The sequence below is a fragment of the Lonchura striata genome, chromosome 1, assembly GCF_046129695.1.
Source record: "Lonchura striata isolate bLonStr1 chromosome 1, bLonStr1.mat, whole genome shotgun sequence".
Lineage (NCBI taxonomy): Eukaryota > Metazoa > Chordata > Aves > Passeriformes > Estrildidae > Lonchura > Lonchura striata.
Window position 1 is genome coordinate 60,839,836 of NC_134603.1, and position 26,827 is coordinate 60,866,662.

General features: G+C 39.6%; 1 protein-coding gene across 9 annotated transcripts; it reads left to right on the forward strand.

Annotated features, from left to right (window-relative positions):
* On the forward strand, window positions 1-26,827 carry STX17 (syntaxin 17). 9 transcript variants are annotated; one of them, XM_077784736.1, is made up of 9 exons: window positions 520-528; window positions 577-620; window positions 6,006-6,187; window positions 10,150-10,215; window positions 16,214-16,433; window positions 21,496-21,614; window positions 21,704-21,754; window positions 23,281-23,367; window positions 24,047-26,827. In XM_077784736.1, the coding sequence occupies exons 3-9, from the start codon at window positions 6,065-6,067 to the stop codon at window positions 24,284-24,286; spliced, it is 906 nt and encodes a 301-aa protein (XP_077640862.1). In that variant the 5' UTR covers window positions 520-528; window positions 577-620; window positions 6,006-6,064; the 3' UTR covers window positions 24,287-26,827. The 9 variants fall into 9 exon arrangements, with proteins under 9 accessions (XP_021384366.1, XP_077640862.1, XP_021384365.1 ...); XM_021528694.2 differs by lacking the exon at window positions 520-528 and adding an exon at window positions 3,170-3,255 and having other exon boundaries at window positions 580-620; XM_021528693.2 differs by lacking the exons at window positions 520-528; window positions 577-620 and adding exons at window positions 702-757; window positions 1,079-1,122.

The window sequence follows — 26,827 nt, forward strand, 5'->3', positions numbered from 1 at the left end:
GTTCTTCACCCAGAGGTGGCTGGGCACCGGATCAGGCTCCCTAGGGAAGCGGTCACGGCACCACGGCTGACAGAATTCCAGAACGTCTGGACATGGCTCTCGGGCAGGTGGGATTGCTCTTAGGGGTGGTCCAGGCCGGGACCTGGACTCGATCACCCTTGCGGGTCCCTTCTAGCTAGGAATACTTTATGATTCTATGAAAAGCTTATAAAATTTTGTCGGGAATCTTTGGGTCTCTTTTAGAAGAACGGATTTAACTTTTCCCTCCCCATAAGCCCTGATCCCACGCTCCCGGTACCCTCTCCGTGCCCGGGACAGCCTCTCTGCCTCCTTCTCTTCCTCCTCCTCCTCTCCGTGCCCTTCCGCCCCGGCGGTGGTTCCCGCAGGCGGGCGGCCGCGCGGGGCATGGCGCGGGGGCGGCGGGGCCGTGCGCGTGGCGGGCGGGCGCTGTGCCGCGCCCGGCGGAGGGGGAGCCCCGCGCCGCCGCCCGCCCAGCGCCCCGCGCCGCCGCCCGCCCAGCGCCCCGGGGCCGCCGCCCGCCCAGCGCCCCGCGCCGCCGCCCGCCCAGCGCCCCGCGCCGCCGCCGGCCGCGGCTAGCGCCCGCCGCGGGCCGCCCCATGGTGAGCGCGGCGCGGAGCGGGGCGGAGGGAGCGGGACCGGCGGGGAGGGGCGGCTCCGCTTTCGCTTTCGCTCGCCGTGCCAGCGAGGCGAAGGCGAGCGAAAGGCCGGGCCGGGGCCGGGGCCTGGCGGGCGCACGGTGAGCCCCGGGCCGCGCCGCTGCCGCCGGCGGGAGCCGCAGGCGGAGCGGGGCCGGGATCCCGCCGCGACTCCGGGCGCGGGCCCTTGGCCAGGCCCTGCGCCGACCCGGCCGGGCCCGAGGCCGGAGCAGAGCGGCGGGAGCTCGCCCTGCTGCCGGCCCCGTCCCGCGGAGGGGCCGGCGGGGCCCAGCCGGAGCTGCCCAGCAGCGGCTGCGCCCCAGGTTGCCCCGCGGGCGGGCTGTGGGGCGCTGATCGGGACAGAACATGTCGCACCAGCTTGGATTGTCTTGTTTACTTACTTATTTACTTATTCTTTACAGCGTGACAAATTCTTAAGCCTGCCATTGCCCAGGCTTTTAAAACTGTAAGTCGGGAAAAAAAAGAAGTAGTTTAGTGTGCTTGAAGCCTTTATATAAGACTTAAAACCTGTCTTTTATTTCTTATGCTTCTGTTTTTTTCATGTTCGCCTTGCCTTTCCAGGGCATGGTAGAGGCAGGGTAGGCCTCCAGAGCCTGTTGGTCTTAAGCTGCACCAGAGGAGGTTTAGGTTGGACGTCAAGGAGAATTTCTTCACAGAGGTTAATTAGACATTGGAATGGGCTGTCCTGGAAGGTGGTGGAGTCACTGTCCCTGGAGGTGTTTGAGGAAAGGCTGTCTGTGGCACTTAGTGCCATGGTCTGGTTGACAGGGTGGTGTTGGTAGGTTGGAGTTGATAATCCCAAAGGTGTTTTCCAACCTAATTGATTCTGTGGTTCTAGGGTGAGACCAGAGGTGTAGCTCTTTTAATACTGAGAATTCAGTATGAGGGCTCTGATTGCAGATAGAGCTGTTGTGGCCTCTCATGGCAGGCATCAACCTACTGCAGACTCGTTCCACCGGTTTGCTTTGTGCAAAAGCTGTTCATGTGTTAGTCATTAGGTATTTTCTGCCTTCTGCAGCTGGCTTAAATGTACAAATCCAAGACAAAATGTCTGTTGTCTGCTCTGATTTCTCAAAATGCAGTCATGTGCCCTTGCCTTGCCTGGATCAAGTGTGTGTTGTCAGGTGATCCACAAGAGCACAGATCTGCTGGGAGCCACAGCCTGACATGTATAGCTGCTGATTCTGAGTGTTCTGTGGGAGATCCCACACGTGTGCCTGTTTATCTCACTAAGCAGTTTCATGTTACTTTGTGAACATGCTGGGGCTGGTGGCTGTGCCTTATTTCAGCCAAACAGTTATTTCCTTTTGACTCATTTTACAAACAAAAAGTAAAAGATGTAATTTAGTCCCAAAATGCAGTTTGGCTGTAGCCTACCACAGGAGTGTGTTCCTCACTAACTACAGGCCTCAGTCAGGTGGGCAGTAGCATCACTGCATACTTGTGGGCCAGTACCACTCTAGGAAATGTTCCAGGTCGCCCTAGGTAGAGAGCTGTTGTGCATCCTTATATTCTAGTTAATTTTATTTACAGGGAATAGCTTTTTGGCCTTTCAATCCTTATCAATAAGGCATTTATACTGCAGGAACTTTCTCTAGTGGCAGTGGTTGTCTAAAGTGTTGTGAATGAATTAAAATCAAATCAGTGAATTACATTGTGTTTCCCTGGGCAAGCAGAAATCCTGAGGTTTGTTCTGTATTGTTGTACTGGATTTCAGAGAACACTAAGCAGTTTAACCAAAGTTCATGAGTGTTAACAAACAGAAGTTCATTAGTATTAACATTTGAGGCATGTTAGCAGCATTTTCTGAAATTCATAACAAGTAAAAAGTATGTTACCATACCTGGGAAGAATTTTACTTCTGGTTGACTGCAACTATGTGACTTATGCTGCGACAGCCTGCTTTGGATATGTCTTTTTTATTTACGTAGTTGACCAAAAGTTATTCTGCATCTCAATCTTGATCACTTCTGGATTAGTGTTATTTCAGTCACTGATTTTTGGATCCAAGCACAGAGGCAATTCACCTTCCTAAGGAGCTGAAGTTGAGCACAGTGTTTTCACTTGCCTGAGGAGAGTGGTTTATAGGCCAGACAGGGCTACTACTTAGAGGGATCTTGACGGGATGGAGATGGGCAGACAGAAACCTCAAAAATTCCAGCAGAAGCAATAAGAAAGCTGTGCACCTAGAATAGGTTGGGAAAACTTGATGGAGAGCAAGCCTTCCAGGAAAGGACCCTCGTGTAGTGGCGGACCACATGCTGGTTAGAGAGCTGGAGCACATGGCATTCTAGGAGAAACAGGTGGGTTTGTTCAGCCTTAAGAGAAGGTGAAGGAAGGGGAGATCCTGCTGTTGTGGGTAGAAGCTGTAGAGCCAGGCTGCTCTTGGAGGTGCATGACAGTGGGATGAGGAGCAGTGGACACAACAGGGTTTAGCTACAAGGAATGTCTTCATGGTTGTGATTTTGTTTTTTGTTTTGTTTTGTTTTTAGCCTGGACCATAGTCAAACACTGAAGGAGGGCTCTAGTGAGTGTGGAGTGTCCATCCATGGACGTGTTAGAACTTTACTGGACAAGGGTCTGTGCAATAACATCTGACTCAGCTTGTACTGGATAGCATGTGACAATCCCTGCCAACTTAACTGTCTTGTTACTCTGTGATTGCTGAAAGAACAGGCATTATTACTTCAGAAATGAGTTGTTAAAGTCATGCTTAAGAGAACGTCATGTAAAGTATGCAATGTTTCCTTGAAATTGCATCAGCAACAAGCAGAAACGCATAAAGTTAATTTTATTTAGTTAATATTATATGAATGTAAAAAAAAAAAGTAAGACGTTGCATTGATAATTTATGGCTTAGAATTTTTGTTGCACAAGCTACCATACTATTTGAGAGAAAATTAATCAGGAGACCTGATGAGAATGTAAGGAGCTTTTATATTTCTTCCTTAGTTTTTCAAACATGCTGCACAGTGAATTTTAGGCAGCAGTATCTTTAAGAGTAGACACTGTCATGGAAGTTACTTTACTGTCAGGAAATTCTTAATGAGAAGAAAATGACTAGCCAGAGCTCTGCATGCAGCCAAGTCTTCAAAATTCAGAATTTATATCATCTACTCTGCTTTCACAGTGCTACAGATTTTAAGTCATCTAAACTATCAGTTTTGACTCTCATCAATCTCCAGATGTCATGAAAGGTTAAGGACAAAGTGTTGGTGAATTTAACTTAGCCTTTGCTGTATTTCTTCTAAGACAGAACGGACTGTGTGTTTCTGTGAGTTCATGTTGTGTTACATGTTTGAAGAATTTGCATCAACACTTCTTCAAGATGATTCTGTATTAAGGAAAAGCGTGACATGGCTATTAAATATTTTTAGGGAACCAGTTTTTATTTAATACTAGCTCATAAACTCATGGATTAGTGTATAAGATGCCAGGAAATTAAACGTCTGTTTGAATAGAGGAAGTACTGCAGTTTGGAGTGTGATGCTTCTTATCTTTTGGACATTATAAAAAAAAAAATGAGTTCTAGACTCAGAATAGAGTTCAACTGTGATATATGAATGCCTCTTTCAAAACTTAGGGACTGTAGTGACCAAGGTATAATAGAATGTATTTTTTATCATCTTGCATTTAAACTGCTGGTTTTGGAATGGTGAAGAGAGTGAATCAATACAAAAGATAAAAAGTTACTTTTGCAGCCTGAAATGTGTGAGGTCACCTATCCATTGTGTGTTTATTTGAAGGTTATTATTACATGTCTTGGCTTAGAAGGGGGTTTGTAATGCCACTTGGTAGTGTGTTTTTATAATTTGAAGTGGGGATGATTTAGCAATGACTGTAAAGTCAGTTGATGAAATAATTTCTTTTTGAGGTTCTGAAAAAAGAAAATATGTGTCATTGAAACCCTAAAGATTGATTTCCCCTAACTTGGTCTACTCTCTGTAAACATTCAGCTTTCCACAGTTTTCAATTTCTTTGCTGAGTAGCATAGATCAAAAGAAGTGAGTCTGCTGTTAGCATTCTGTTCTTCTGAAAAATGCAGCAGTGTTTTATTTGGAACCATCTTCCTCCCTATACCAGAAGTGCTTTCCTGTTCTTGCTGGAAGATGCTTCCCACTTGTCTCCTTTGAGTTGGACCAGGTTTGTACCTGTGCTCCCTGCAGCCTGCATGAGGGGGCTGGGGCTGAACCCTGAGCAGTTCAGTCAAAGACCCAGTGCCACCAGCTGGTGTCTGCCCCCGTGTTCTCTCTGCAGGAATCACAAGTCTCAAAAAAACACCAAGACCCTCCCTCTGCATTTTCACACCAGAGGTGGATGTGAGGAAAGCTATGCCTAATTTCACTGTTGATAATATGTTTGGGTGTGTGAAAAACAGGAATGTTTTTTAACCTGTTAAATTCTGCCATGTCTCACCTGTACCAGGAGGAATATGCTGGGTTAATTATTTTAAATCAGTTTATTACTGAAAGAGGAAAGTCAGGAAAGCTTTCTGATGCGATAGCTGATGTACTTCAGGTACTTCCATGTAATCAAGTTAGCACGTCTTTTTACTGACACTTGGGACAAAACTTTCTCATACGTGTCTTCTTTCCCCTTGTGTGCATTCAGCATAATGAAATTCCTTTATGTTACTCCTATGCTCTGTACATAAATGCTATTTCATACAATACTACACATCTCTCTTTCAGAGAAGTGAAACTCAAAAATTATGTTTTATACTATGCAGGGCACAGAATTCAGGCTGCCTATGTACCTACTGGTCCTGCAAATACTTCAGCAGCCTGTTTAGACTCCTTGCTAGGTGATGCCTTAGTTATTGTCAGTAGGGAACATACGCAATTTGGAGTGCAAATCTTCATTCAGGAGCTCTTAACATTTCCAGGAAATGGAATTCCAAAATTAATTTTATTCTGGTATCTTCTCAGGACATACGTTACAAATTTTAGGATGATTCTGAATGTGAATTGGCAGTATGTGAAGTCTGATCACTCAAAGCATCTAATTGGAAGGTTTTTTCAAACCTTTTTATGTATCATTATGTTGTAAAGCATGTTTGCCTCTGCTTTAATTACTTAGATGTTTTTTTTTCTTATTATTAGTGTTAAGTGTTTTGAAAAATTACCCCCAAAGCCTGCAAATAAGTAGAGATAATGCATTTAAATGCAAACATCCAGATATTAATACTGCTTAATTGTGGCTTTGGGGGATACGTGATCATCAGAAAGATGGATTTATCTTACTTTGATTTCTTTAAAAAGTGATTCAGGTTTAACTTTCATGGGTTTTTTTTTGTTTGTTTGTTTTTTTTTGTTTGTTTGTTTTTAGGGGTTTTTACCTTGGTGAAGGTATATTGGACAACTGTTGGCTTGAAAGCTGCCTTTAGGATGTCTGAAGATGAGGAAAAAGTTAAACTCCGCCGAATTGAACCTGCAATTCAGAAATTCATTAAAGTGGCAATTCCAACAGATCTGGAAAGGTTAAGAAAACATCAAATAAATATTGAGAAGGTTAGTACTCACTTTTTACTTATGTAGTTATTTTTGCAGTATAGAAGCAGTCACACTGAAAGATTATGTAGAGTTTTTGATGAGAAGTTGATGACAAAATGCTTTGATTAAAATTTGGCTAAAAATGAAAGTTCTGTATTTGTAATTGTGTGCACAAAGGCCTTTGTAGTAAACACTGATGTTACCAGTAGTTTGCTTGAAATACTTGTATGATAATTCACATTTTATATCTTTTTACATGCATTTTAGACATAATGAGTGTGTTACAGTACTTTTGTGAGCTGTCATGATGATTTTCTCTTCAATAGTTTTTGTAAAATTAACTTTCAGCCATGCAAATCAAACATCCCTAGAGGTAAAAGGATAATTTTATAGAATCTGATGCTGTGTATTTTACAGGCTACTTTTAAACAAAAATCACTAATTATGTCCAATTGCTTAGAGCAGCAACATTATTTACTTATGATGAAGCCAATATCTCTAACCTCATTTCATGAATATTGATTTAAACCTTAGGTTCCAGAGATAGTCCAAACAATTAATCTCCTAAATCATTGTTTGAAGAAACTATAAAATCAATATATAATGAAATTTGACCTTGAATGCACCTTTCCAGAGGAAGTGGCTACCATAAATTCATCATCATTGCTTCTCAACTATATGAGAGTCCAACTTTCTGTATGACCATTTTGGAAGATTTAAAAGCTATAGCCTTAAGAAATAAGTAGTCTGTACTTTTTCTTTCTTTCCATGTTTTCCCCATGAAAACTCTTGTTTTCTAAAGCATTTTCCATGGATTGGATGGCTTTTCATTTTCACTCCAAGAGGGCGTAAAATTCATGCATATCCAAAAGAGGTACAGATGTCTGTAAGTCTCTGTTAGATAGCAGCAATTGATTTGGTAGTACATTGGTACTACATTTCCCGTACTTGGTAGTACAGGAAGGTGGAGATTTTGTTTGGCTTACTGCTCTATTTGTTGGTGATATGCAACAATATTTTCAAAAAAAAAAAAAAGTGCTGTAAGACAGTTTTTCTCTCTTGCTTTCAGTTTCAATTTCTTTTCTTGTGTCTGTTTTAAAGGATATTGTGTGAAACACTTTTTACCTTTGTCTGGGAACCATTATTGTTCTGGGAATATATGTCAGGGTGACACAAAATGAGAAATGAGGGTATCTTCCTACAGTCTTATCTGAGTGTGGATGTTTGTGTAAGACATTTATTCAAGAGCTTTTAGCAGGAGATATTATGACAAACTTTTGAGTTCTCTCCATGTCCACTGGATATCTTCAAGGAGAGATGGAAGGGATCCAAAGCAGAAGCATGAAAGTTTCTTTCTAAATAGGCTCTCAAGAGAATGTTCATAAAGCAAAAGAGATTGAGTGTCTAAGAGTAACCTAAGGTTTTATATTTTTGTTGTGGAATACAAACTATTTGGCTATAGCACAATTATGATTAAATACCACAGAAATATGAAACTACAGGGTGATTTGGGTTGGAAGAGAAGCTTTAAAGATCATCTAGTTCAGCCCCCCCTGCCACGGAGTGGGAACACATTTCATTACATCAGGTTGCTCAAAGCCCCATCCAACCTAGGCTTCCAGGGTTGGGGCATCCACAAGTTCTCTGGGCAACCTGTTCTAGTTTCTCACCACTTCCATTATAAAAAAATGTCTTACGCCTATTCTGAACTTACCCTCTAAACGTGTTAAAGCACTGCCCCTTACGCAGTCACTACAGGCCTTAGTAAAAAGTCTTTGCCTTTCTCCTAAGCCCTCTTTATTTATCGAAAGGCTGCTCTAGGGTCTCTAAAGAGCCTTTTCTGCTCCAAGCTGAACAATCCCAATTTTCTCAGCCTTTCTTCACAGGAGAGCTGTTCCAGCCCTTGGACCATTTTTGTGGCCCTCCTCTGGACCTGACATAAGAGGTTAGGATTCCATAGATGTCTTTACTTCCTGGACCTCCCTTTGTTTGGGATAAAATCATAGAATGTTAAGGGGTTGGAATAGACCTTAGAGGTCATCTAGTCCCAGCCCCCCTGCCATGGGCAGGAGCACCTTCCAGTAGGCTCAAGGCCTTACCCAAACTGGCTTTGTACACTGTCAGGGATGGCATCCACTGCCTCCCTGGGTAAACCTATTCCAGTGTCTCGCCACCCTCACAGTAAGAAATTCCTTCCTAATCTCTAACCTAAATTTTCCCTCTTGCAATTTGTACCCATTGCTCCTTGTCCTATCACTACAGCTCCTGATGAAATTCCCTTCTCTGGCTTTCTGGTAGGCCCCCTTCAGATACTGGAAGTTGCAGTGAGGTCTTCACGCAACCTTCTCTTTTCCAGGCTGAACAGCCCCAGCTTCCACAATAAATAATGTCAACACCATCTCTTCCCAAGCTTTACTGTCCTTGAGACCCCCAGGGTGAACGCTGCCCAGGAGTGTGGCCTACATTGTGCTGCATGACAGAAGTCAACAAGAAGGAATTCTCTGACCATGCGAATGTCAGTGTGTTAAGTCATTGGATTCTTTGGGCTCATCACTAGCATATTCTGAATTTTGAAGCAAAGTAGTAAAACAATATATTAAGCAGATGAATGTGCTGAACATCTCTAGGAGAAATTATGAAGAGCAGTAAAGTTTTCCTGAGGAATTTTTCTTAACTGGATAACAGGATTTTTTATTATTAGTTTTTTGGACAATGTATTACAATCAGCTGAAGTCAAATAGGTGATTTTTCCCTAAAACCTCAGAAATTCCTGTTTCAGTACTCTTTGAGGGGTGACTAAATTGGAAGATCTACTGTTGATACAGGGCTTTCTGTCCATTTTATTTTAAAGAACGCAGTAATTTTAATGACATAGCAGTTTATTCAGAGGTTATTATTATTCAGTTTCCTAGAAGAGTAATGTTAATCTGACTTTGTTGAACACTAAACATTTTATCTTCCATAGCACTACAAAGTCCTAACATGAAAGAACTTTTTGCTCTGAAAATAAGTAGTAACTTAGATTTCTCCTTGTATTTTAGGAAGCTGAGTAACTTATGATCCTTAATGCTGTGGCATCTGAAATTATGAAAATAATTACGGAAAAATAGAGGCTGTAGATAAAGTTTTTTATTGGTAACAAAGGTTATTAAGAAATTGAGGAATTAAACATAAAAACACCTTAAAAATAATGGTAAATATTTTGCCTTGTTATCTAAATAATTAAATAAATATTCTGATATCGTCTAATGTTGTAAATACATTCTTTGATACTTTCAGCACACATTCCAGGAATCGCAGCTTCTACTTCTCTTACTTTACTACTCTTTTTCATGCTATTATTTGTGTCAACTGCCTGTAGCAGGCACTGATTTATTTGATTGATGAAAAGGTTGATGTGTGATAATATGCAGTTTTTTTGCCAAACTTGCTCTCTGCTAATGTAATAGTCTGGTCTCTGTCCTGTGGGAAGTACTGGATAGTTTCCCACTGAAGTTAGTGGAACCTCGTGGAGGTGCCAGATCTGGCCTGATGGTTCTTGTAGCTGTTTGTAACTACATAGAAATGTTCGGTGTAAATGTATACAGCAGCATTGTGTAATGAATGCCATTTTCTTTATCAGTAGTATCAGATACCTTGTTGTCCTATATGACCAGTACTCCATTTTCCTTCTGCCATTTGTTCTACTGCCCACTAAGTGATTTATGCCACAGCAGTATCAGGATGCAATATCACTTGGGTGTTAAAAACTGATACTGAAACCCTGGCTGGCTGCAATTCAGTAAAATACATTGTGCAAAATTTTTCACAAAATACATTGCTATTTATCTCTAATTTTGCAGTGGAACTGTTTGTGACTCAACTTCTTTACTTTCAATTTTGGAAAATTAAAGTGATCATTTGCCAAAGGTGGCTTTTTATTTCTGCATAGCTAGTTGGTAAAAATAACAATTCTAAGGAGTCTTTTTCCTCTGTTTTAGTATCAGAGATGCAGGCTCTGGGACAGATTGCACGAAGAGCATATCAACGCAGGACGAACGGTTCAGGTAAGGATATGAAAATGGCTGTGCTGCTGATGGGGTTGGATTACAGACATAGTTCTGGTTACCTCAGGGATGGACCTTCAGAGAGACATGACTTGACAGGTGGGTTTGACAAGCCAGCACATAGTTTTGCTTTACTTCATTTAAAAGTTAGGGATTTCCTAATTGTGTCCTATGAGGCAAATACAGTCAGAAATGTTTCTCTGTTCTTGAAAAAGATAAAGTTTGGAGACCGTGGTCTTTTGCAAACTGTCCTCTTAATTAAATTAGAAGACAGCTCTTGCAATAAGGGATACTGCGAATTTTAAAGCATGATTTCAGACATAGAGAACATCTGGACACTAGTTTGGTGTGCACATCTGTTGTTAGGTATTTGTCAGCATGGGCATCATCTCACTGACTTCACCCTTAGTCATCCGTAACTCGGCAAACAGGGAACCATGCACTGTTTCTAAAAATACCTATGTCTTGGTGAAAATGCTGCAGAAATCAGCCAAACATCAGCTAAATAGCACACAGGCTAAGTAGATTATCAGTACAGAAGAACACAAGGACCACATCTGCAGCACAAAGTTTGCTGAGGCAGATGTAGCATCTGGTGGCTGTAGCAGCTGCACTGCCAGTGTTCTGGGGACAGACGTGCATTGGGTAGGAGAGGCATCTTGTGTTGGTTTCATAGGTGTTGTTCAGAGGAGGGACCTGCCTTTGCTACTGAAAATGGCCTACACTGCACATAGACAAACAGGATTTGCCAGCACAGCTGGTGTAGCCTTAAACCATTGCTTACAATTCTAATCGTGTGAATTCCCTTGTTTCAGCGTCTTACTGACTCTTGTGGGAAATTAGAACAGACTAAAATTGAAAAAAAACCACCACCAAAACCAGCTCACCTCAGAAAGAAGAACTTAATCCTGATTGAACAACAGAATTGGATAGTAGGCAGAGCTGGAGTTACATGTCTTTTTTGAGGAATAGTGAGCTTTTTGTTTAGTGTAGATGATACAAAGTGATACATGAAATCCAGTTGATACTCCTGCTTATTGGAGGTTTGAGTGTGTATCTTGATTTTTCACTGAGTACTTTTGAAATTTTAATGTGTTTATTCTTCATATTCAAAGAGGCTTCCAAAGGTGGAAGTTCTCTTAAAACAATAACATTTTAACAGGTGTGGTATAGTAAGCATGTGTTTGCTTAGGTCTATTCTCTAATCTGTTTTCACATCTGAGTTGTGGGAAGGGCTTCTCTTGTAACTTCAAATTACCAGTATAATTTTTCAGCAAAACAAAAAAATCTATTAATAATTAAAGAAAAACTAATTCTGTTGAAGATGTTATTTGTTAGATATTTTAAGTGCTTTAACAAGAAAACTGCTTATTTATTTCTAGAAGCATTTATATTTGTCTTGAATCTAAAGCTTGCTGGTTTTACTTTCAGTCAAATTTTCTTAGGTTTTATTTAATGCTTATTGCTTCTAGCCCTGGATAAAGATCTAGATGCATTAAAGTGGTTCACATTCTGATACCCAGAGAGCAGAATAAGTATCTGGGTCCATGCAAGAAGACCAGACTGGCTCTTTGTTTTAATTAAATAGTTAGAAGTCTGGAGTACTTGATAATAAATTATATGACATGTAGAATGTGTTTGCTGTAAGCTGTTTAAATGTTTACTGATGGACTTGTGATCTGTTTGTTTGCAAAGAAATCAGATTAATTATTGTGATACCAAATGTTCTCTGCAGCACACACTTTGCTCTCAAAATTAGATGTTGTAAAATACATTAGGAATCCCTAAGTCAATATTGACCCAAGGCATCCGCCACAGGTTTTAGACAAATATATGCACAGCCATTCTACATTTAATCCATGTGCACATAATTAGCCATTTTTCTGAATTTTCAGTTTACCCAGAATAATTACTTCTGTTGTAATTTTGATGATGGTCAAAATTATAATAGAAGTATAGATGAGTGTAAATCTGTTGCTCTCCTTTCAAGTGACTGGGTGACACGTTAAAAACTTCTATAAAGGAAAGTGAAGAAAAGAGATAAATCTTGCACAGGCCATCAAGAGACCCTTTCAAAATATTGAGAAAATAGCTCTTGTGTATAATGTATTAGTTTTTCTGAATGTGCTCTTGTGTATTTTCATTTTTAGGGACAGTCCATGGACTTCTTAAGATGTTAGAACCTGAATGAATTTGCAGTTCTCTAGGCTTTGTCCACATAGATGCCAACTGTACCACACAATTAGTTAAAAATTGCAAGGTTTAAGCTAATTTCAGTGAAATGACAGTATTTTGTTGTAACATCTAAGGACTGCCTTGATCATTTTTGTGGCAAGAGGAAGGGAAATGCTGCAGTTACCAGAGTGGAATTAAGATACTAAACCAAAAAAAAGGAAAAATGCAGTAGATGAACAGTCTGGCTTTAGTCTGTATTCAGGCTACAAAAAGAGACGCAGTTCTGCAAAGCATATTTAGGCTCGTGTAGTCTCTCCACTGTATTACTCTAATCTGGAAAGCTGCTTGAAAAATGTTGATCTGTTTTTTCTTGTTCACTGAAAATGGTTTACAAGTTAAAAGTGGTTTCTCATCAGCTCTTTATTGCTTAAATCTTCAAAGCTCAGGTTGTTGGCTCAAGGCCCTGTATGGCTCAGGTCTTCTGTAACATTTCTAAAATGATCCTCAGATTTGGTACTTTTCTGGCATGCTTTGTAGATATGCTGTGAGAGCATGAGGAGGAGTGTAGAAAACTTTTATTTCTGCAGGAGATTCTTTGTGATATCACTGAAGGATCATGTAAAATCAACTCATTGCAGCCTGTGGCCATCTGCAGAGTAAAGATATCCTTAAACTCAGAGTTCCTTTGGCCTAGGCCAAGAATTTTGTAGGACATGAGTGACACAGAGTAGAAGTAGACTGATTGTGTGTTAGTGGTCCAAAAAAGACAGATAATTTAGTTATCTGTCTCTCTTAAGAGAGCAGTCAGTGTGGTCTCTCCTACAAATCTCTTCAGTCAGCAGTAGTAGGATCCTAGGTAGAATAGTCTGTCCTGTTTGGGCACCACACTTCTAAGGCAGGCATGAAGTGAATAGGGAGAGCCCAGTGAATGCAGTCAGAAATTGAGAAAAGAGGACTTCTTGTAAAGATGAACAGATAAGTTATTTTGCCCAGAGTGCCCAACAGCATTGGGCTGTCTGTCTGCAAACATGGAGAGGATGGTTGCAAAGAGGACAGGGCTTTTCTTTCCCTATTTTGAACAGAGAGGATCAGAAATGCCTGGTTTAAACTAGGCCGGAGAGATTTCTGTTAGACATAAGGAAAAGTTATATTCTTTTATATAGAATATATAAAAGAATATAGCTTTCTTTCTGGCAGTGAGGTATGAAGAAGATTGTAGCTCTTCATGCAGAAGTCCTTTTAAAACCAAGTGAGATAAACAACTGACAGAAATAATACAGGGACAGTGGATCATGCATTGAAGGGATAACTTCCCAAGGTTTTCAGTTCTATTTTCCTTATTTCCTTATTTCTATTTCTTATTTCCTCTATTTTCCTAGTTTTTGTGAGAAAGCCATTTGAAACAAAGATTGTTATTTGATTTTGGAAATCAATGGACCAAAATTGCAGTTATTATAAAGAAAAATTCTGTGTCTTTTGGGTTGAATTTGGAGAGTGCAAAACTCGGGAGTCTCCACAAATGAAAAGAGAATTTTGTATTACATTCCTTGCTAAATAGTCTTGGTTTTAAAAGTGCAAACAGTTGGGATGAGAGTGATACACTTCCATGCTCTACCTAGAAATTAAACTCAGTGCCATTAAAATTATTATGAGAAGAAGTCAGTCATTTGCATATCCATAACATTTGTGATGTTACACCCTGGTGAGCTCCTGGGATGTGTCTCCTCACAGCAGGGCTGAATTTTTCCTGCTAGGCTGAATCCATTCACCTTCTGTTTAATTGACAGTAAGTGGAACACAAGCCCTCACTCCAAACGACATGGGACGAGCTACTAAAATTAAATTTTATTAAATAGTCTAATATCATCATCTGATTCCTCCATCTTCTTGTTCGGAAATGTTTCTCTTTGATTAGCAAGGTAGTAATGAGCAGTGGAAGTGAGGATCTGGTTTAGCAATTCCTTAGGGTGAGCACTTCATGCCTCTTTAAGCTTCTGTTCAGGACCTGTGCAAACTCCCATCAGCCAGTTGTGTTGTGGTGGTCACTGCACAAACTTGTATTTTGCCCCAGCAGCAGCTGCAGTGGTACACATCCCAAGTAGAACTACATCTTAACTCAATTTCAACTGCAAAATTCTTTTCCTTTAAAAGACAAAGAAGCTGCTGTGGAACCATTGTTACCTCACCCCAAACTCACTTTTGTCACTGTTTCAGTAGATTTTGTTTGTTTGACATGTCTTTTTTTTTTTTTTTTTGTTTCTTTTTTTTTTGTTTGTTTCTTAAATGAAATTCCAAGATTTTGTAAACCAAGAATTTTGGCATGTGATGCAGTATGAAAGTGCTGGCATAATCTTTTTTTTCAGTACTTAGGGGCACACCATGGGGGGAAGAAACCAGGAACCACAAGGTAGACTGAGATGAGAAATGGATGAGGAAAGTTACTGGCTAGCATGTTTTTAATTCAGCTCAGTGTCTTCCACAGTAGGGTTTTTTTGTATCTCTCTTTTTAAAAATTGTCAATCAGTGTTTTTACCTGAGGTTAGACTTGAATAATGCAGCCTAATTTGGCTAATAGTACTCTCAATTTAAGCATACAGTATAATCTAATCAAATCTTAGTAATCTGACACATGATTTTAATGAATCAATAGTGATTCCTTTGGAAGCTTGTGCAGTGTTACTTCAACATGTTGTTGAATAATTTCCTTCCTCCTTCTCTAATTATATTATCTACTATTTTTTTCATACATACTAAAAACAATTAATTCCACTAGTGTATATAAATAAAAATAGTTCCATCTAGAGCTTGCTTTTCCATGTAGTCAGTCTGACCTTTCTAAGGCATTACCTGTACCTGGTTTGTATTCTGGAAGAAAACCTTTCTATTTCTAACCACTCATTGGTGTCAGTCCATTCTCTTGTTCTGTTGTGAGAAGAGTACTCAAATTAATTGGTAAATAATGTGACAAAATGTAGAATTTGTTATATCGCTGTAAAGTAATGCAGAGAATATATTTTTATTACAGCCTTTTTTTTAATAATTAGATAAAAACTCTGTCCTAAAAGAGTAAGTGGTGTAATTTAAACTGTAAATTTCTTCTTTTCACTTGTAGGACAAGAAAATTTGTGTGCATTTTTAAAGCTCAGGCAATGAAAGGCCCCTTTATTTTTAATGTAGAAAGAAATTTATCTCATGTGAAATGCCTCCTCTTGCTAGTTGTGAACAGTTTGTATCTCCTCAGAAGTCTTGTAATTAAAGAAGTATTTATATGTTTTATTAAATTTTATATTCCAATCAAACAAATATATTTGTTGTTCATCTGAAAAAAAATTAAAATAAAAAAGTAATCTTTCTCCTTTGTCCCTGAAGTTGGCTTCACAAAATGACAGTTTTGGGGTAGTTGGGACTGTATCCTGGACCTCTGGATACAGTCTGAATGACTGTATCCTGAAGTTCTGTGATCACCACAGTCACTTATTATTATAAAAAAAGCAAATTTTGAGAAGCAGTCACTTTACTGAGATATTATTGCAACTTGTAACTTGTGTAAATATTTTGGCAAAGACCTAAATTGACCAGAGAAACAGAAATAACTTCAGCCATTACACAATAAATGATTTAGTTAAATACTTTAACTGAAACCTAAAATAAAACAAACTGACTTGGAGAAGTGGATTGAGTACAAAACTGACAAAATAGTGGTGGTGGTGGCTTTAAAAATGTTACTCTCTTGATCATAAAGATGATAGGTGCTTCCCAGGCACCGGAGGTGTCTGGTGTTCTCACACAGTAAGCTACAAAATAACTCTTAATGCTCTTGCAGCAGCTCCGTGCCAATATGAGAGAGATGGAGAAGCTCTGTTTGAGAGTCCGGCAGGAAGACATCCCAGTTCTGCAGAGAATGATAAATCCCATTAAAGAGGAAGCTTCAATTGCTATTAAGGACTTCCTGCAGCTGCATTCTGAATCTGCAGAAGTACTTCAAAGGCAACTCAAAGGACAGGAGGATGCCTCTTTAACCAGATCTGCAACTCTAGGACAAGGTAGTAGAATTTAATTTCTGTATTTATTGTATCTCTGTCACTGTATCCACTATGCAATTTCTCTGACCTGATATAAATGAAGTAAACCAATAAGATTTCCATTGAAGAGTATTGTTAATGAAGAAGTAGATTTCTTGCCCTACATCACACTTTTGTCATGCCCTGTGACTGAATTTTGATAAGCAGAAAATGCTTAAATCTCTTAAAAAATTAAATATCTATGGCCTTCCGTGACAAAGGTCCTTGGTAGCCTTGGATCTTGAAATAGTGGACTGTTCACAGAGAGCAGAATACTTACATTCACGTTTCAAGGTAGCTTGGCTTCTTTTGCCCCCCCCTGCAAATCACTTGATCATGTGCAAGTAATAATTCTGGCCATTTTTATTGAATTAATGAAGAAATACCAGGAAGATTTTTATATGACAGTGTAATACAGCATTGATTAAATATATGGAAAAAGAGAAGCAAGTTCCTAGGTAAAGAACATCTTTTCCTTTAACATTTTAACTTGGTAACTGACAAGAAAGGAGTATAAATCCATTTAAATAAAAGATTTTGGAAACACACTGTGACATGCTAGAAATCAGATATGTTTGCTGGTCTTCCCTCCTTTCTGTATAAAATGTTTTTCAATCTTTGTTCTACCATTCTGTCTTCAGTAGAAGTCTCTGTTATGCCCTGGTGCTGGTTAGTGCCCCCTCCTGATGATCTGTGAGGTTGGTTCCATCAGGATTAAACTCTTCCTATATCTGTAATTAGTTTGATTGCTACAGTAGCAGTATTACTTAAAATGATTTGAGCATTTCATGTGTCCTAAAATCAAAAGAGCATTCTCAGTCAGTAGCCCTGTAGAAGAACCTGCTGTCAGATTTGATTTTATGGCCATCCTTGTTGCTGCATGCAGAACTACAAGAACTCTTTCTTGGCTCAAGCCAGTGAGCCTCGTGGTTGAGCAGGGAGAAAAGGAGATTTGACAACTGGCTTGCTTACAAGAATGTCATGTGCAGTAGTACCAGAAAACCTTATGAACATGAAGTTCAGTCAAACAAAGTCACAGAACCCTTGGGTTAGAAAGGACCCTTTGATCATCTATATCCAAGCTTCCTGCCATGGACAGAGATACCTCCAGCAGACCAGACTACTCAGATCCAACCTGGCCTTGAACTCCTCCACAGATGGGAGCATCCACAGCTTCTCTGGGCAGTCTGTACCAGTGCCTCACCAACCTCAGTGTAAAGAACTTCCCTCTTCTTACAAGGTCAGCAGAATAGACTGAATTGGCTTCTGACATAAAAATCTCGATTTCTTCAACATGTTGTAGTTGGCTGTTTAGTAGTTTGTTCTAATATCTTCGTGGATTTCAACATCCCTTCTCTTGCAGTCCTCTGGAATCACCTTATTCTAATTCTCAAAAATTTGCTTATATGAAAACAAAATTTCAGAGCTGTTTCTTAAAAATGCACTAGAATGAATTTTATCAGACCTTCAGACCCTAAATAGGCCTAGCTCATCCAGGTATTTTTAACTTGTTCTCTTTATGTTTCAGCCTCTGTCTTTCTCTCTTTTTTAAATTAATTACATCAAATACCTGCTTAAAGCTACATTTTTATCTGGCAATGCACTTCCACTTCCTTGGTCTTCCTCTAATTTCATTCAAAAACATCCTTGTTACCATTTATGCCTCTTCAAAGTCCTGGTCTTCCTGATATTAACTTTCTGTGCTTGTATTTTAATTTGTACTTGTATGTCAAATTCTTGACATCCAGGACATTGAAGAGCTCTTGCTGAAGCCATTAACTTCTTCCTCTGCACCAGGACAATTCGATGTCATCTTCAGCACAGCTGTTTTTTAGTGTCTGCCAGCAGTTCTGCAGTCCTTTATCCTTTAGGAACTTCTTCCACATCATTTTTTGTAATTTTACCCAATTTGTTGATATCTCTTTTGTGGAGAGCTCATTGTCTTCAATATTCAGTGATTCCCTTAATGTATATTAGCCACTACTTTCAGTCTCTTTGTGTGCTCTTCTCTATTATGATCAGAAATATAAATACCTTTTCTGTTGGTGACTTTTCTGCAGTTGTTCTCAGTACATTCCAATATTTCATTGGAAAGGCTTTGTCCTGGCTTACTGCTTCTCTTTTTTACACAATTACATAGGTAGCAAATGGGAACTAGAGTTTAATTTCAAAGAACAGGATTATTTCTGAAATCTGAAATACCTTTGTAGTACAGAGGACATTGAGTATAATAGCACTTCAGAAGGAGAAATAAATTTATTAGAATTATGGAGATGGAAAGAACAGAAAAAAAAAATATTGGAATGACAGGCATCTGCAAGTCTGCTCAGGAATGTGGAAATAATTCACCCCATTTAAAGTGAAACAGACAGGCAGACAACTAAATACAATTAAACAGGTTTTTTCAAGTTTGCCAGCCTGTGCTAGCAGCCCTGTTGAATTGCTAACCCAGACACAGTGTATTGCCTATTCTTTTGTGCTTAGAGGCTGCAGTCCTGAAAGCAAATCTTGGCTGTTGATCTTAATCAAAGGAAGTTCAATACGTGCCTGTTCTTTGTAGCATGTTGCTTCCCATCTGGTAGAGAATGAAGGAGTTTACAAATTCAAATCTCCCATTTAGAAGGCATGTCAGTGATATGATACAGTCCCTTTCCCCATTCACCATCCTCAACTGAGGGCCAATAGAAATGGAATTTAATTGCATATTAAACAAATACTAACAAAAGGTGAGACTCCACTCTTAAAATTACTAAAATATTTTAAGCAACATATTGGATCTTCCAGAGCATTAAATTTTTATCTCGAGTGTAATGAGGTGTAAAGCTCCTCTGTGAAATCTGCAGAGGTGTTTTGTATTATTGTACTTTGTGGAGATGCTGTATAAATGAACTGGTAGAGTCACTTCCATTCTCAATTCTATTAAAATTGGTTAGACTTGATAAAAAGTGAAGTAGTGAATATAAATTTCTTTCTCATACTTTCAGCCCAAATGTTACAACCTCTTACCCTTCCTGTTCTTTACCTTAGTTTTTTAAGTGAATCAAGAATTTTCATGAGGAATTTTTTCTCACTGATTTTTAGTTACTACAAAATGGTAACATGTAAACCTACTTACAGTTTTAATTTCTCTGGAACGTGTGTCATGCAAAACCTTGGTTTTGCAACAATTTCAAGGATATGCTTTTCTGCAGTAGGTCAGCATAGATTGTTAGAAACAGACCAGAGCAAGGTCTTGGGAGGAGGCAGCTTTGTTTAGTGAGATTTTTATTTTGCTTTTTAATTATGAATACTTTAATTTTAACCAACTTAGCATGCATGTGGTTGATTAGGGAAGAGTACACCTTTCTGGACAGAAGAAACTTGATATTGAAATAGGGTTGTGTAGGATTGAAATGAAATAAAATCCTCAAAACGTGTGATAAATGTAAGAGTAGGTGGCAGAACAGTTTTCTCAAAAAATGCACACATTTGGATATGTAATTAATTACATTGAAAAGGGGAAAGGAATATTTTGGAACTGAATATGCAACCTTAATTAATCTGTGGTTATTAATCAAAAATACGTTTTGGAAGAACAGGTGATGATTGTAGAACATGAAGTGCCTTCTGTGTCTGGATTCTTAAAGGAAAAGGGGTAGAAATACTTAAAAATAAGCCCAAGTTAAGCCCCCAAATTGCTTAGTGCATTCTTGTTACCCTGCTTACTTAGTAATTATGTCTAAATATCAATTTCACTCAGATTTCTACTGAACTGAGAATAGGAAGATTGCACCCTTCATCTATTTTGAGTTACTGGGATAAAAATGTTGAGAAATGGACAAAGGTTATGAAAATGTATAATTTTTATTTTATCTTAAATTAATTCCATGAATAAGCATGCACTGATTTTTTTAATGAATATGATTATATTTATTTGTTTTCCATTGGACATATCTGTTGTTGTAACAGTTATATTATTATCAAACCTTGGCACAATCATTGTATCTAAAGATTTTCATACAATATTTACACTTTAATATTGTTAGACCTGTCTGACCAGCCCTCCTCATAATAAGCTTTCTCTTGGGACTGCCTTCCCAAGGAAGGAAACACCACTGAAGGAGCGATCACCCTTCATAAACTGAAGCTGTTTGAATTGAGATGATCTTTGCACTGTGTTCTCCAGTCTGCTTTTTAGACTCCCAAGCTCTTCCTCAGTCCCTGTATTGACAAGCCAAACTTGTTTGTTATTTTTCTTTATTGCCACTCAATTTGTTGTCCACAATTACAGGCATGTCCATGACATCTGCAGTGGCTCTGGAGTGGGCTCTGACTGGAGGAGGGGTGTGTGTCCCTGTTAATTTTATCTGCTCTCCCTGTGCCACTCCGTGTGTGTCATTTCCTGTTTTTAACACCATGCTTTGTCCTGTCTGCTGCATTCAGTGCAGGTGATTTAGGGAGGAACATACTTGAGAGTATCTCATGTACAGCACTGAGCTGCAAATGTCTGCCATGCTCACAAGTACCATTTACCCAAATGATCCAGCATGGAATGCTTGGTACCACATTACTTGGGCTTCACTGCTTTTGCTTTGAAAGCTTTTTCCTCCAGCATCTTTTAGTTCTCAGTGGCTGAAAATCAAACCAGTAGCATGATAATCAATCATAAAAGGAGTAACTGTCTGTTCTGTTTTGGGAGCAGAGCATTTTTATGTGTCGTATGTAAATGAAAAGTTTTTGTCCTGAGCCCAGTTTTCTCAGCCTGGTCCATACAAAGTGAATTAAATGACCTTGAATTCAGGAGTATAATTTAGTATAATTTCAGGACTAGTTGTGAAAATGCGATGATAGAAATGAATCTATTTCTTTGTCAATAACGTCCTTTTAAGAAACTGTGTAGTGCTGTAAGGCATCTCCCTGTATGATCATTTTTGGGGCTGTTGCTTGGCTTGAATTAGGTTAAGTACCAGGTTACCCTTGAGAAACTTCAGGAGTGGGAAATTCTGTACACCACCTGCATCCTGATTCAGTGCATTTATATATAAACATCACGTTTCTCATTCAGAAACTTTATATAACACAGAAGTGAAGGATGGCTCCCAAAGTTTGATCCAAATCTACTCCCGCCTTCCGGAAATACCTCAGGAAGAAAATGCAGCTGAGTCCTGGGAAAGTTTAGAAGGGGTATGTTGGAACTCCCTCCCTGCCACATTGGTGCTCTTGGTTTTAGCAACAAATTTAGCACAGAATAACATTTTTTTTTTAATTTGCAGGACTTGGTTGAGCTCAGCCAGTTGGTGACTGAGTTTTCTCTCTTAGTCTGTGTAAGTATTAATTCTGCATTCTGTCCTACAGTCTCCTACAAAAAGAGGGTGCATGGGTAACTCCTAGGTGGGGTTGAGTGGGGACAAAAAAAGCTGAGGATGTATCTCTCCTGTGATTCAGGCTCTGCGAAGGTGATACTTCGAGGAGGCAGCAGTCTCTTCTTTCAGCACTAGTGCTGGGAGTTGCTCCCAAGTTCTTGTCACTAGAGCCTAGGATGTTCCTGCCAGTGCACATGGCCATGAGCTGAACCTTAGCGGAAGCTCTGCTGTGTTGACTGCAGCCTTCTACCCGGTCCTATTAGTTTTTACAATTTCTAATTGTAATGGTGGTGACAGCTTTTACTGCACAGGGTGTGTGTCAGGTATCTTTTCTCACTTAATCAGGAGTGCTAGAAAAATCCTCACCGTTATCATGCCCTTTCTCTGCTCTCACCACTTTGCCAAAATGTTTAGTTCTTCTTGTGCCATAGGGAATTTAAATGCACATTTCTCATCTTCTAGGAGAGTTCTTTAATCTCCTTGCTATTGGGTTAGTAGGGATAAATAACCTAGCTTTTATCTTTTCTGCTATGTGCTGCTTAATCTATACAAAAAAATCCAAGTAGGAACCATTAGACTAGAGAGAGAGTGAAAAAATGTTAATTCAGTATTCTAAGGTTAAAGGAAGAGGTCTTACTGGATTTTGCACTTAACCATCATTAGATGTAATAGCAAGCATCTAAGGTGGGTGCACTGCATTGTAGATGAATACCAGAGCTGGTGTACTGACCTAGCAGTTTCTGACTTAGGAAGAGGCAAAAAGTTCAGAATGCCTTTTATTTTAAGCTTAACATCAGCCATCTCATTATTTTGTGACATAAAACAGTCTGCGTGCTGCTCAGATTAGAATAAGAACAAACAAACCCACAGACCCCTTTATCTTCTGCTCCAGTGTTCCCTGGGAGAGACTTCAGGGGAACCTGACTGACTGCATTTGGAGAAAGGATGGAATATTTTTGTAAAATCAAACAGTAAAATACAGAGCAACATCAAGTATATTTTCCTTGCTGTCACTATTTCTGAAGTCGTTGTTTTTAATGTCATAATTAAATACTTCTTCTAAGATTTCTTGATGCAGCTTTGTATATTGGAGTTAGTACTGATCTTATAAATGCCCTTTATAGAATTTTATTAATGTGAGACTCAGCTGGAAAGAAAACAGGCTACTTTGGATTATTTTTCCTTTTGGACTGTGAATTTGTCTATCTATAGAAAAGATTTAGAAGTAATTTTGAGTTGTTTTCTCTAACTGCAGTAAAACATTGTCTAATATCCACCCCATATTATTACTTAATAGTTTAGATTTTTTTGAAGTTAGTCTGTAGCTTCAGCAGAGTTTATCAGATGCTAATCATGGTGCACCACTAAGGCTGCTGGGAGCAGATGAAAGCTGCTGTGGGGCCCTGATTACAGGCATTAAAATGGTGTGTATTGGCTCACTGCTGCTTCCCAGCAGGTTCCCTCACTCTTAATTCCTTTGCATCTAGTCCCAGCAGGAGAAGATTGACAGGATTGAAGACCATGTCAACAGTGCTGCTGCGAATGTTGAAGAGGGAACCAAAAACTTGGGGAAGGTAGGGATCTGCTCCTGCTGGTGAATCAATGGTGCTCTGCCTCCCAGCCACCCTCTGTATTAACCCCATTGATCTGCCGTCTTTAATGCTGAGGGAACCAGCAATTAAGGAAATAAAGAAGAAATGACCCACAGGTAGCAGGGGAAAAAAAAAAATCAATCTCTCTTGTAATTTTCTATTGCATCCAGGCTGCTAGAAAATACAGTTATTTAATTTTGGGGGGGCTTTTTTAAACACTATTCTGATGGTTACTTTGCTATATATGTAAAGACAAGTGCAGTCAGTGACTGGCTCACAAGAATCACATAAACATTAAACAAGAGGCTGATGATAACCTGTCATTTCCATCCTGTTCCGCGTCAGTTGCTAAATAAACCCCAAAGCTGCAGTCAGGCCCATCACTGAAAAGTCTGAGCATTTTCTCAGTTTCTGATTTGATTTAAGGATGGAGACCAGGTAACACCCAATGTACACAGCAGCTAGAACCACGTGCATACACAACTGCATACACAAGACAGGATTTTGAATTGGTATTAGCATGTTCTGTCATACTTTTTTAAAATACTAATTTGTAAAGTTTATTTATCACTGAGCATTCAAGTCAGTGCCAAGAGCAGTGAGGGGAAAATGCACATCGCCACAGGCAAGTATTCTAACTATTTTTTTTTTTCCTTTACAGGCTGCAAAATACAAGCTGGCAGCTCTGCCTGTGGCAGGTGCAGTCATTGGTGGAGTGGTGGGGGGTCCTATTGGTCTCCTTGCAGGCTTCAAAGTAGCAGGAATTGCAGCTGCACTTGGTGGTGGGATTTTGGGCTTCACAGGTGGAAAATTGATACAAAGAAAAAAACAAAAAATGATAGAGCAGGTCTCTTCCAGCTGTCCAGAGCTTTCTCACCAAAGTGCCAAAAAATCCAGCTGAAGTATAGATTCATTATGGCCAGGAATAACGGTGTAGTAGCTGAGCTAATGACAGACTTGCAGCCTTATGCTTTATATACAAGGCTGAATTGTGTAAATTTTGATGACAGTTCTGTTCCTTAGAAGGGCTGAAAGAGTTGTGTCAGAATTTCTCTTTTCAGACATGGTGACATCAGTCCTCTGAAAATTATATGGATAACTTTAAATTATATAACTCTTAAGTAAGCTATATTCACAGCTGTAATAATGGGTGACAGGTGCTTCATGCCAAATTTGCACAAGTTGTCTTGCAGACAATGCAAAGAGATACTTGGAAAATCCTAGTGCTTTCCCATGAATGTCATGAGAAGCCGGAGCTTTTATTGTAGTGCTGCAAAGAAAAGGAAATAAATGCCATCATTCTTTCAGGCTCATGGTATTTTAAATTTACCTTAATTTATCTGGATTCCCAAACTCTTCCTCTTATATTCCCTAGGCTATAACTGACTATGCCTGTTCAATAATACACAGGGAAGCATGTGCTTTCATTAAAAAAGGTGAGAATGTTGAATTAGCATAGTAGGAAAAAGTTATGTATATATCACATCAGTATTGGAAGCAGCTTCTCCCTTTTCCAGGCAAGACAGTTAATTTGTAAACTCCCCACCTTGCCCAAAGCGTAGTTGTGAATTGAACAGTCTAAGCAGCAACCATGCAGCACTGCTACTGGAGGGTAATAATTTCCCTTAGCTGTTCAGCTCCTTGGCTTGTCCTGAGAACACTGGACAGGATGAAGAGCCAAGCTCTGGCATTCTGAACCTGAAGCCTCACATTGTTGAAGCAGCACTTACTGCAAGATGTTGCCTTTGCTTCTGGAGCCCAGAGCGCCCTGGTGGGAGAGCCGAACAGCTTCTCTGGAAGGCCGTGCTGCAGCCAGGCCCACTCTCCCCACGGGCTTTTTGTCCCTTGGGGGGGGTGTGAGGCCCCAGGCCAGCAGAGAAGCAGCAAGGTCCCTTCACTGCCAGCCCCAGAGGTGGCAGTGGGGTTGGAAATGTCAACCTGATGGAGCTTATGGTGTAAACCACCCTTGTTTGGACAGCTGCACTCTTGCATTACTCTCCAGTGCCAAAATTTCTGCTTCCACCCACACTGCAGTGTAGCTGCTCAGCCTTTTCAAGATTTTGGGACATGCTGTGGAGCCTGTATGGGGTGAGATGCTGGCAGTGCTTTTACTTGCTTTTTATAATGGACCACATTATCTTGCCCTCCTTAAGAAGCCTTTTGCTTCTGCAGCTTCAATTCTTAAATGCAAAAGTATTAATGTATTGTTATTGTCATTTAATTGTACAGTTGTCACATAACTTACTGTTCAAACATGGTCCTACCTCCACCCTTTCAGGACACTTCCCACACTGCTGCTGCTACTGTCTGGGGGAACAGAAATTGAGGTTGGGAAGCCGCTTTTTGAAGTTCTTAGATTAGTCAATTCATTCTGAGCTCTGCTTAAATTGTTTTCTTAGGTACACAGTGAAGTAAGTATTGAGGTAAGTCTCCCTAGCAGGGAGCATGGTCCAGGGAAGTGTACTATAGAAAGAGCTCCCTTTCAATAACCAGTACTTTGATATCATCACTGGAAATCACTGTCTGCTAATGACAGATGATGGGGTTTTGTGCCTAGAGACATTGTAAACAACTGTTAGTTACAGCACAAATAACTTCTTCTAAGCAGTTCTTCCTTATTACTTTCAAAATACTGAAATTGCTATCAGCCAGAGCATTATGTCTATTTTAAGTAGGTCTGAGATTCAGGGAAACAATGTGTGCAAGAATAGTTTTCACAAGTAATTGCAGACATTGTCAGAACTGCATGTGTTGAAGCCTTGGTGCCTGCACTGGTAAAATCAGCCGGAGTGCAAAACATGACCTGAGTAATTCAGCTCATTTGCTTCTGAAAGGCAAAAAGCCCTTTCCTTTCAATGCATTTTGGATGTAAACACAGTTAATGAGCTTGTAACAACTTCTTAGTAAGGCTGTTCATTCGTTTGATACTTATTTTCTGCATTTAAGGGAAGACACTAAAAAAAAAAGTGTTCTTAATCAGAAACTGGTTGATCCTTTGTATGATCTTCAAATGCGGTCTCTGCTTTCCTGCTGTATGCTGTGAAACCTCGTGCATTTAAAAATGACAGCAGCCACATCAATGATGTTGTGGACTCCATCCTCTCCCCCTAAGCTGGAATAATGCCAGGACAATCTAAACTCAGAAGAGTGAATTCCTGCCTCAGCTTATACAAATTCAGCTTGGTGTGCAGTCATTTTATGAAATGTCTACTACAAAAACTATTCTTCCCCCTTGCATTTCTGTGGAAGTAATTTGAAATCATTGTGTACACACTATTATTTAAGCTATGATATTTTAAAATAGGTGGGTTATTTACGTATGTAAAGAAACATCAGCATATGAGTAACTAAACTAGCAATTAAATTGCTAGGCATGTTACTCAGAAGAATTGTAAGATATAAATAATTCTTTCAGATGAAATAAAAGTTTTTGCTTACAAGA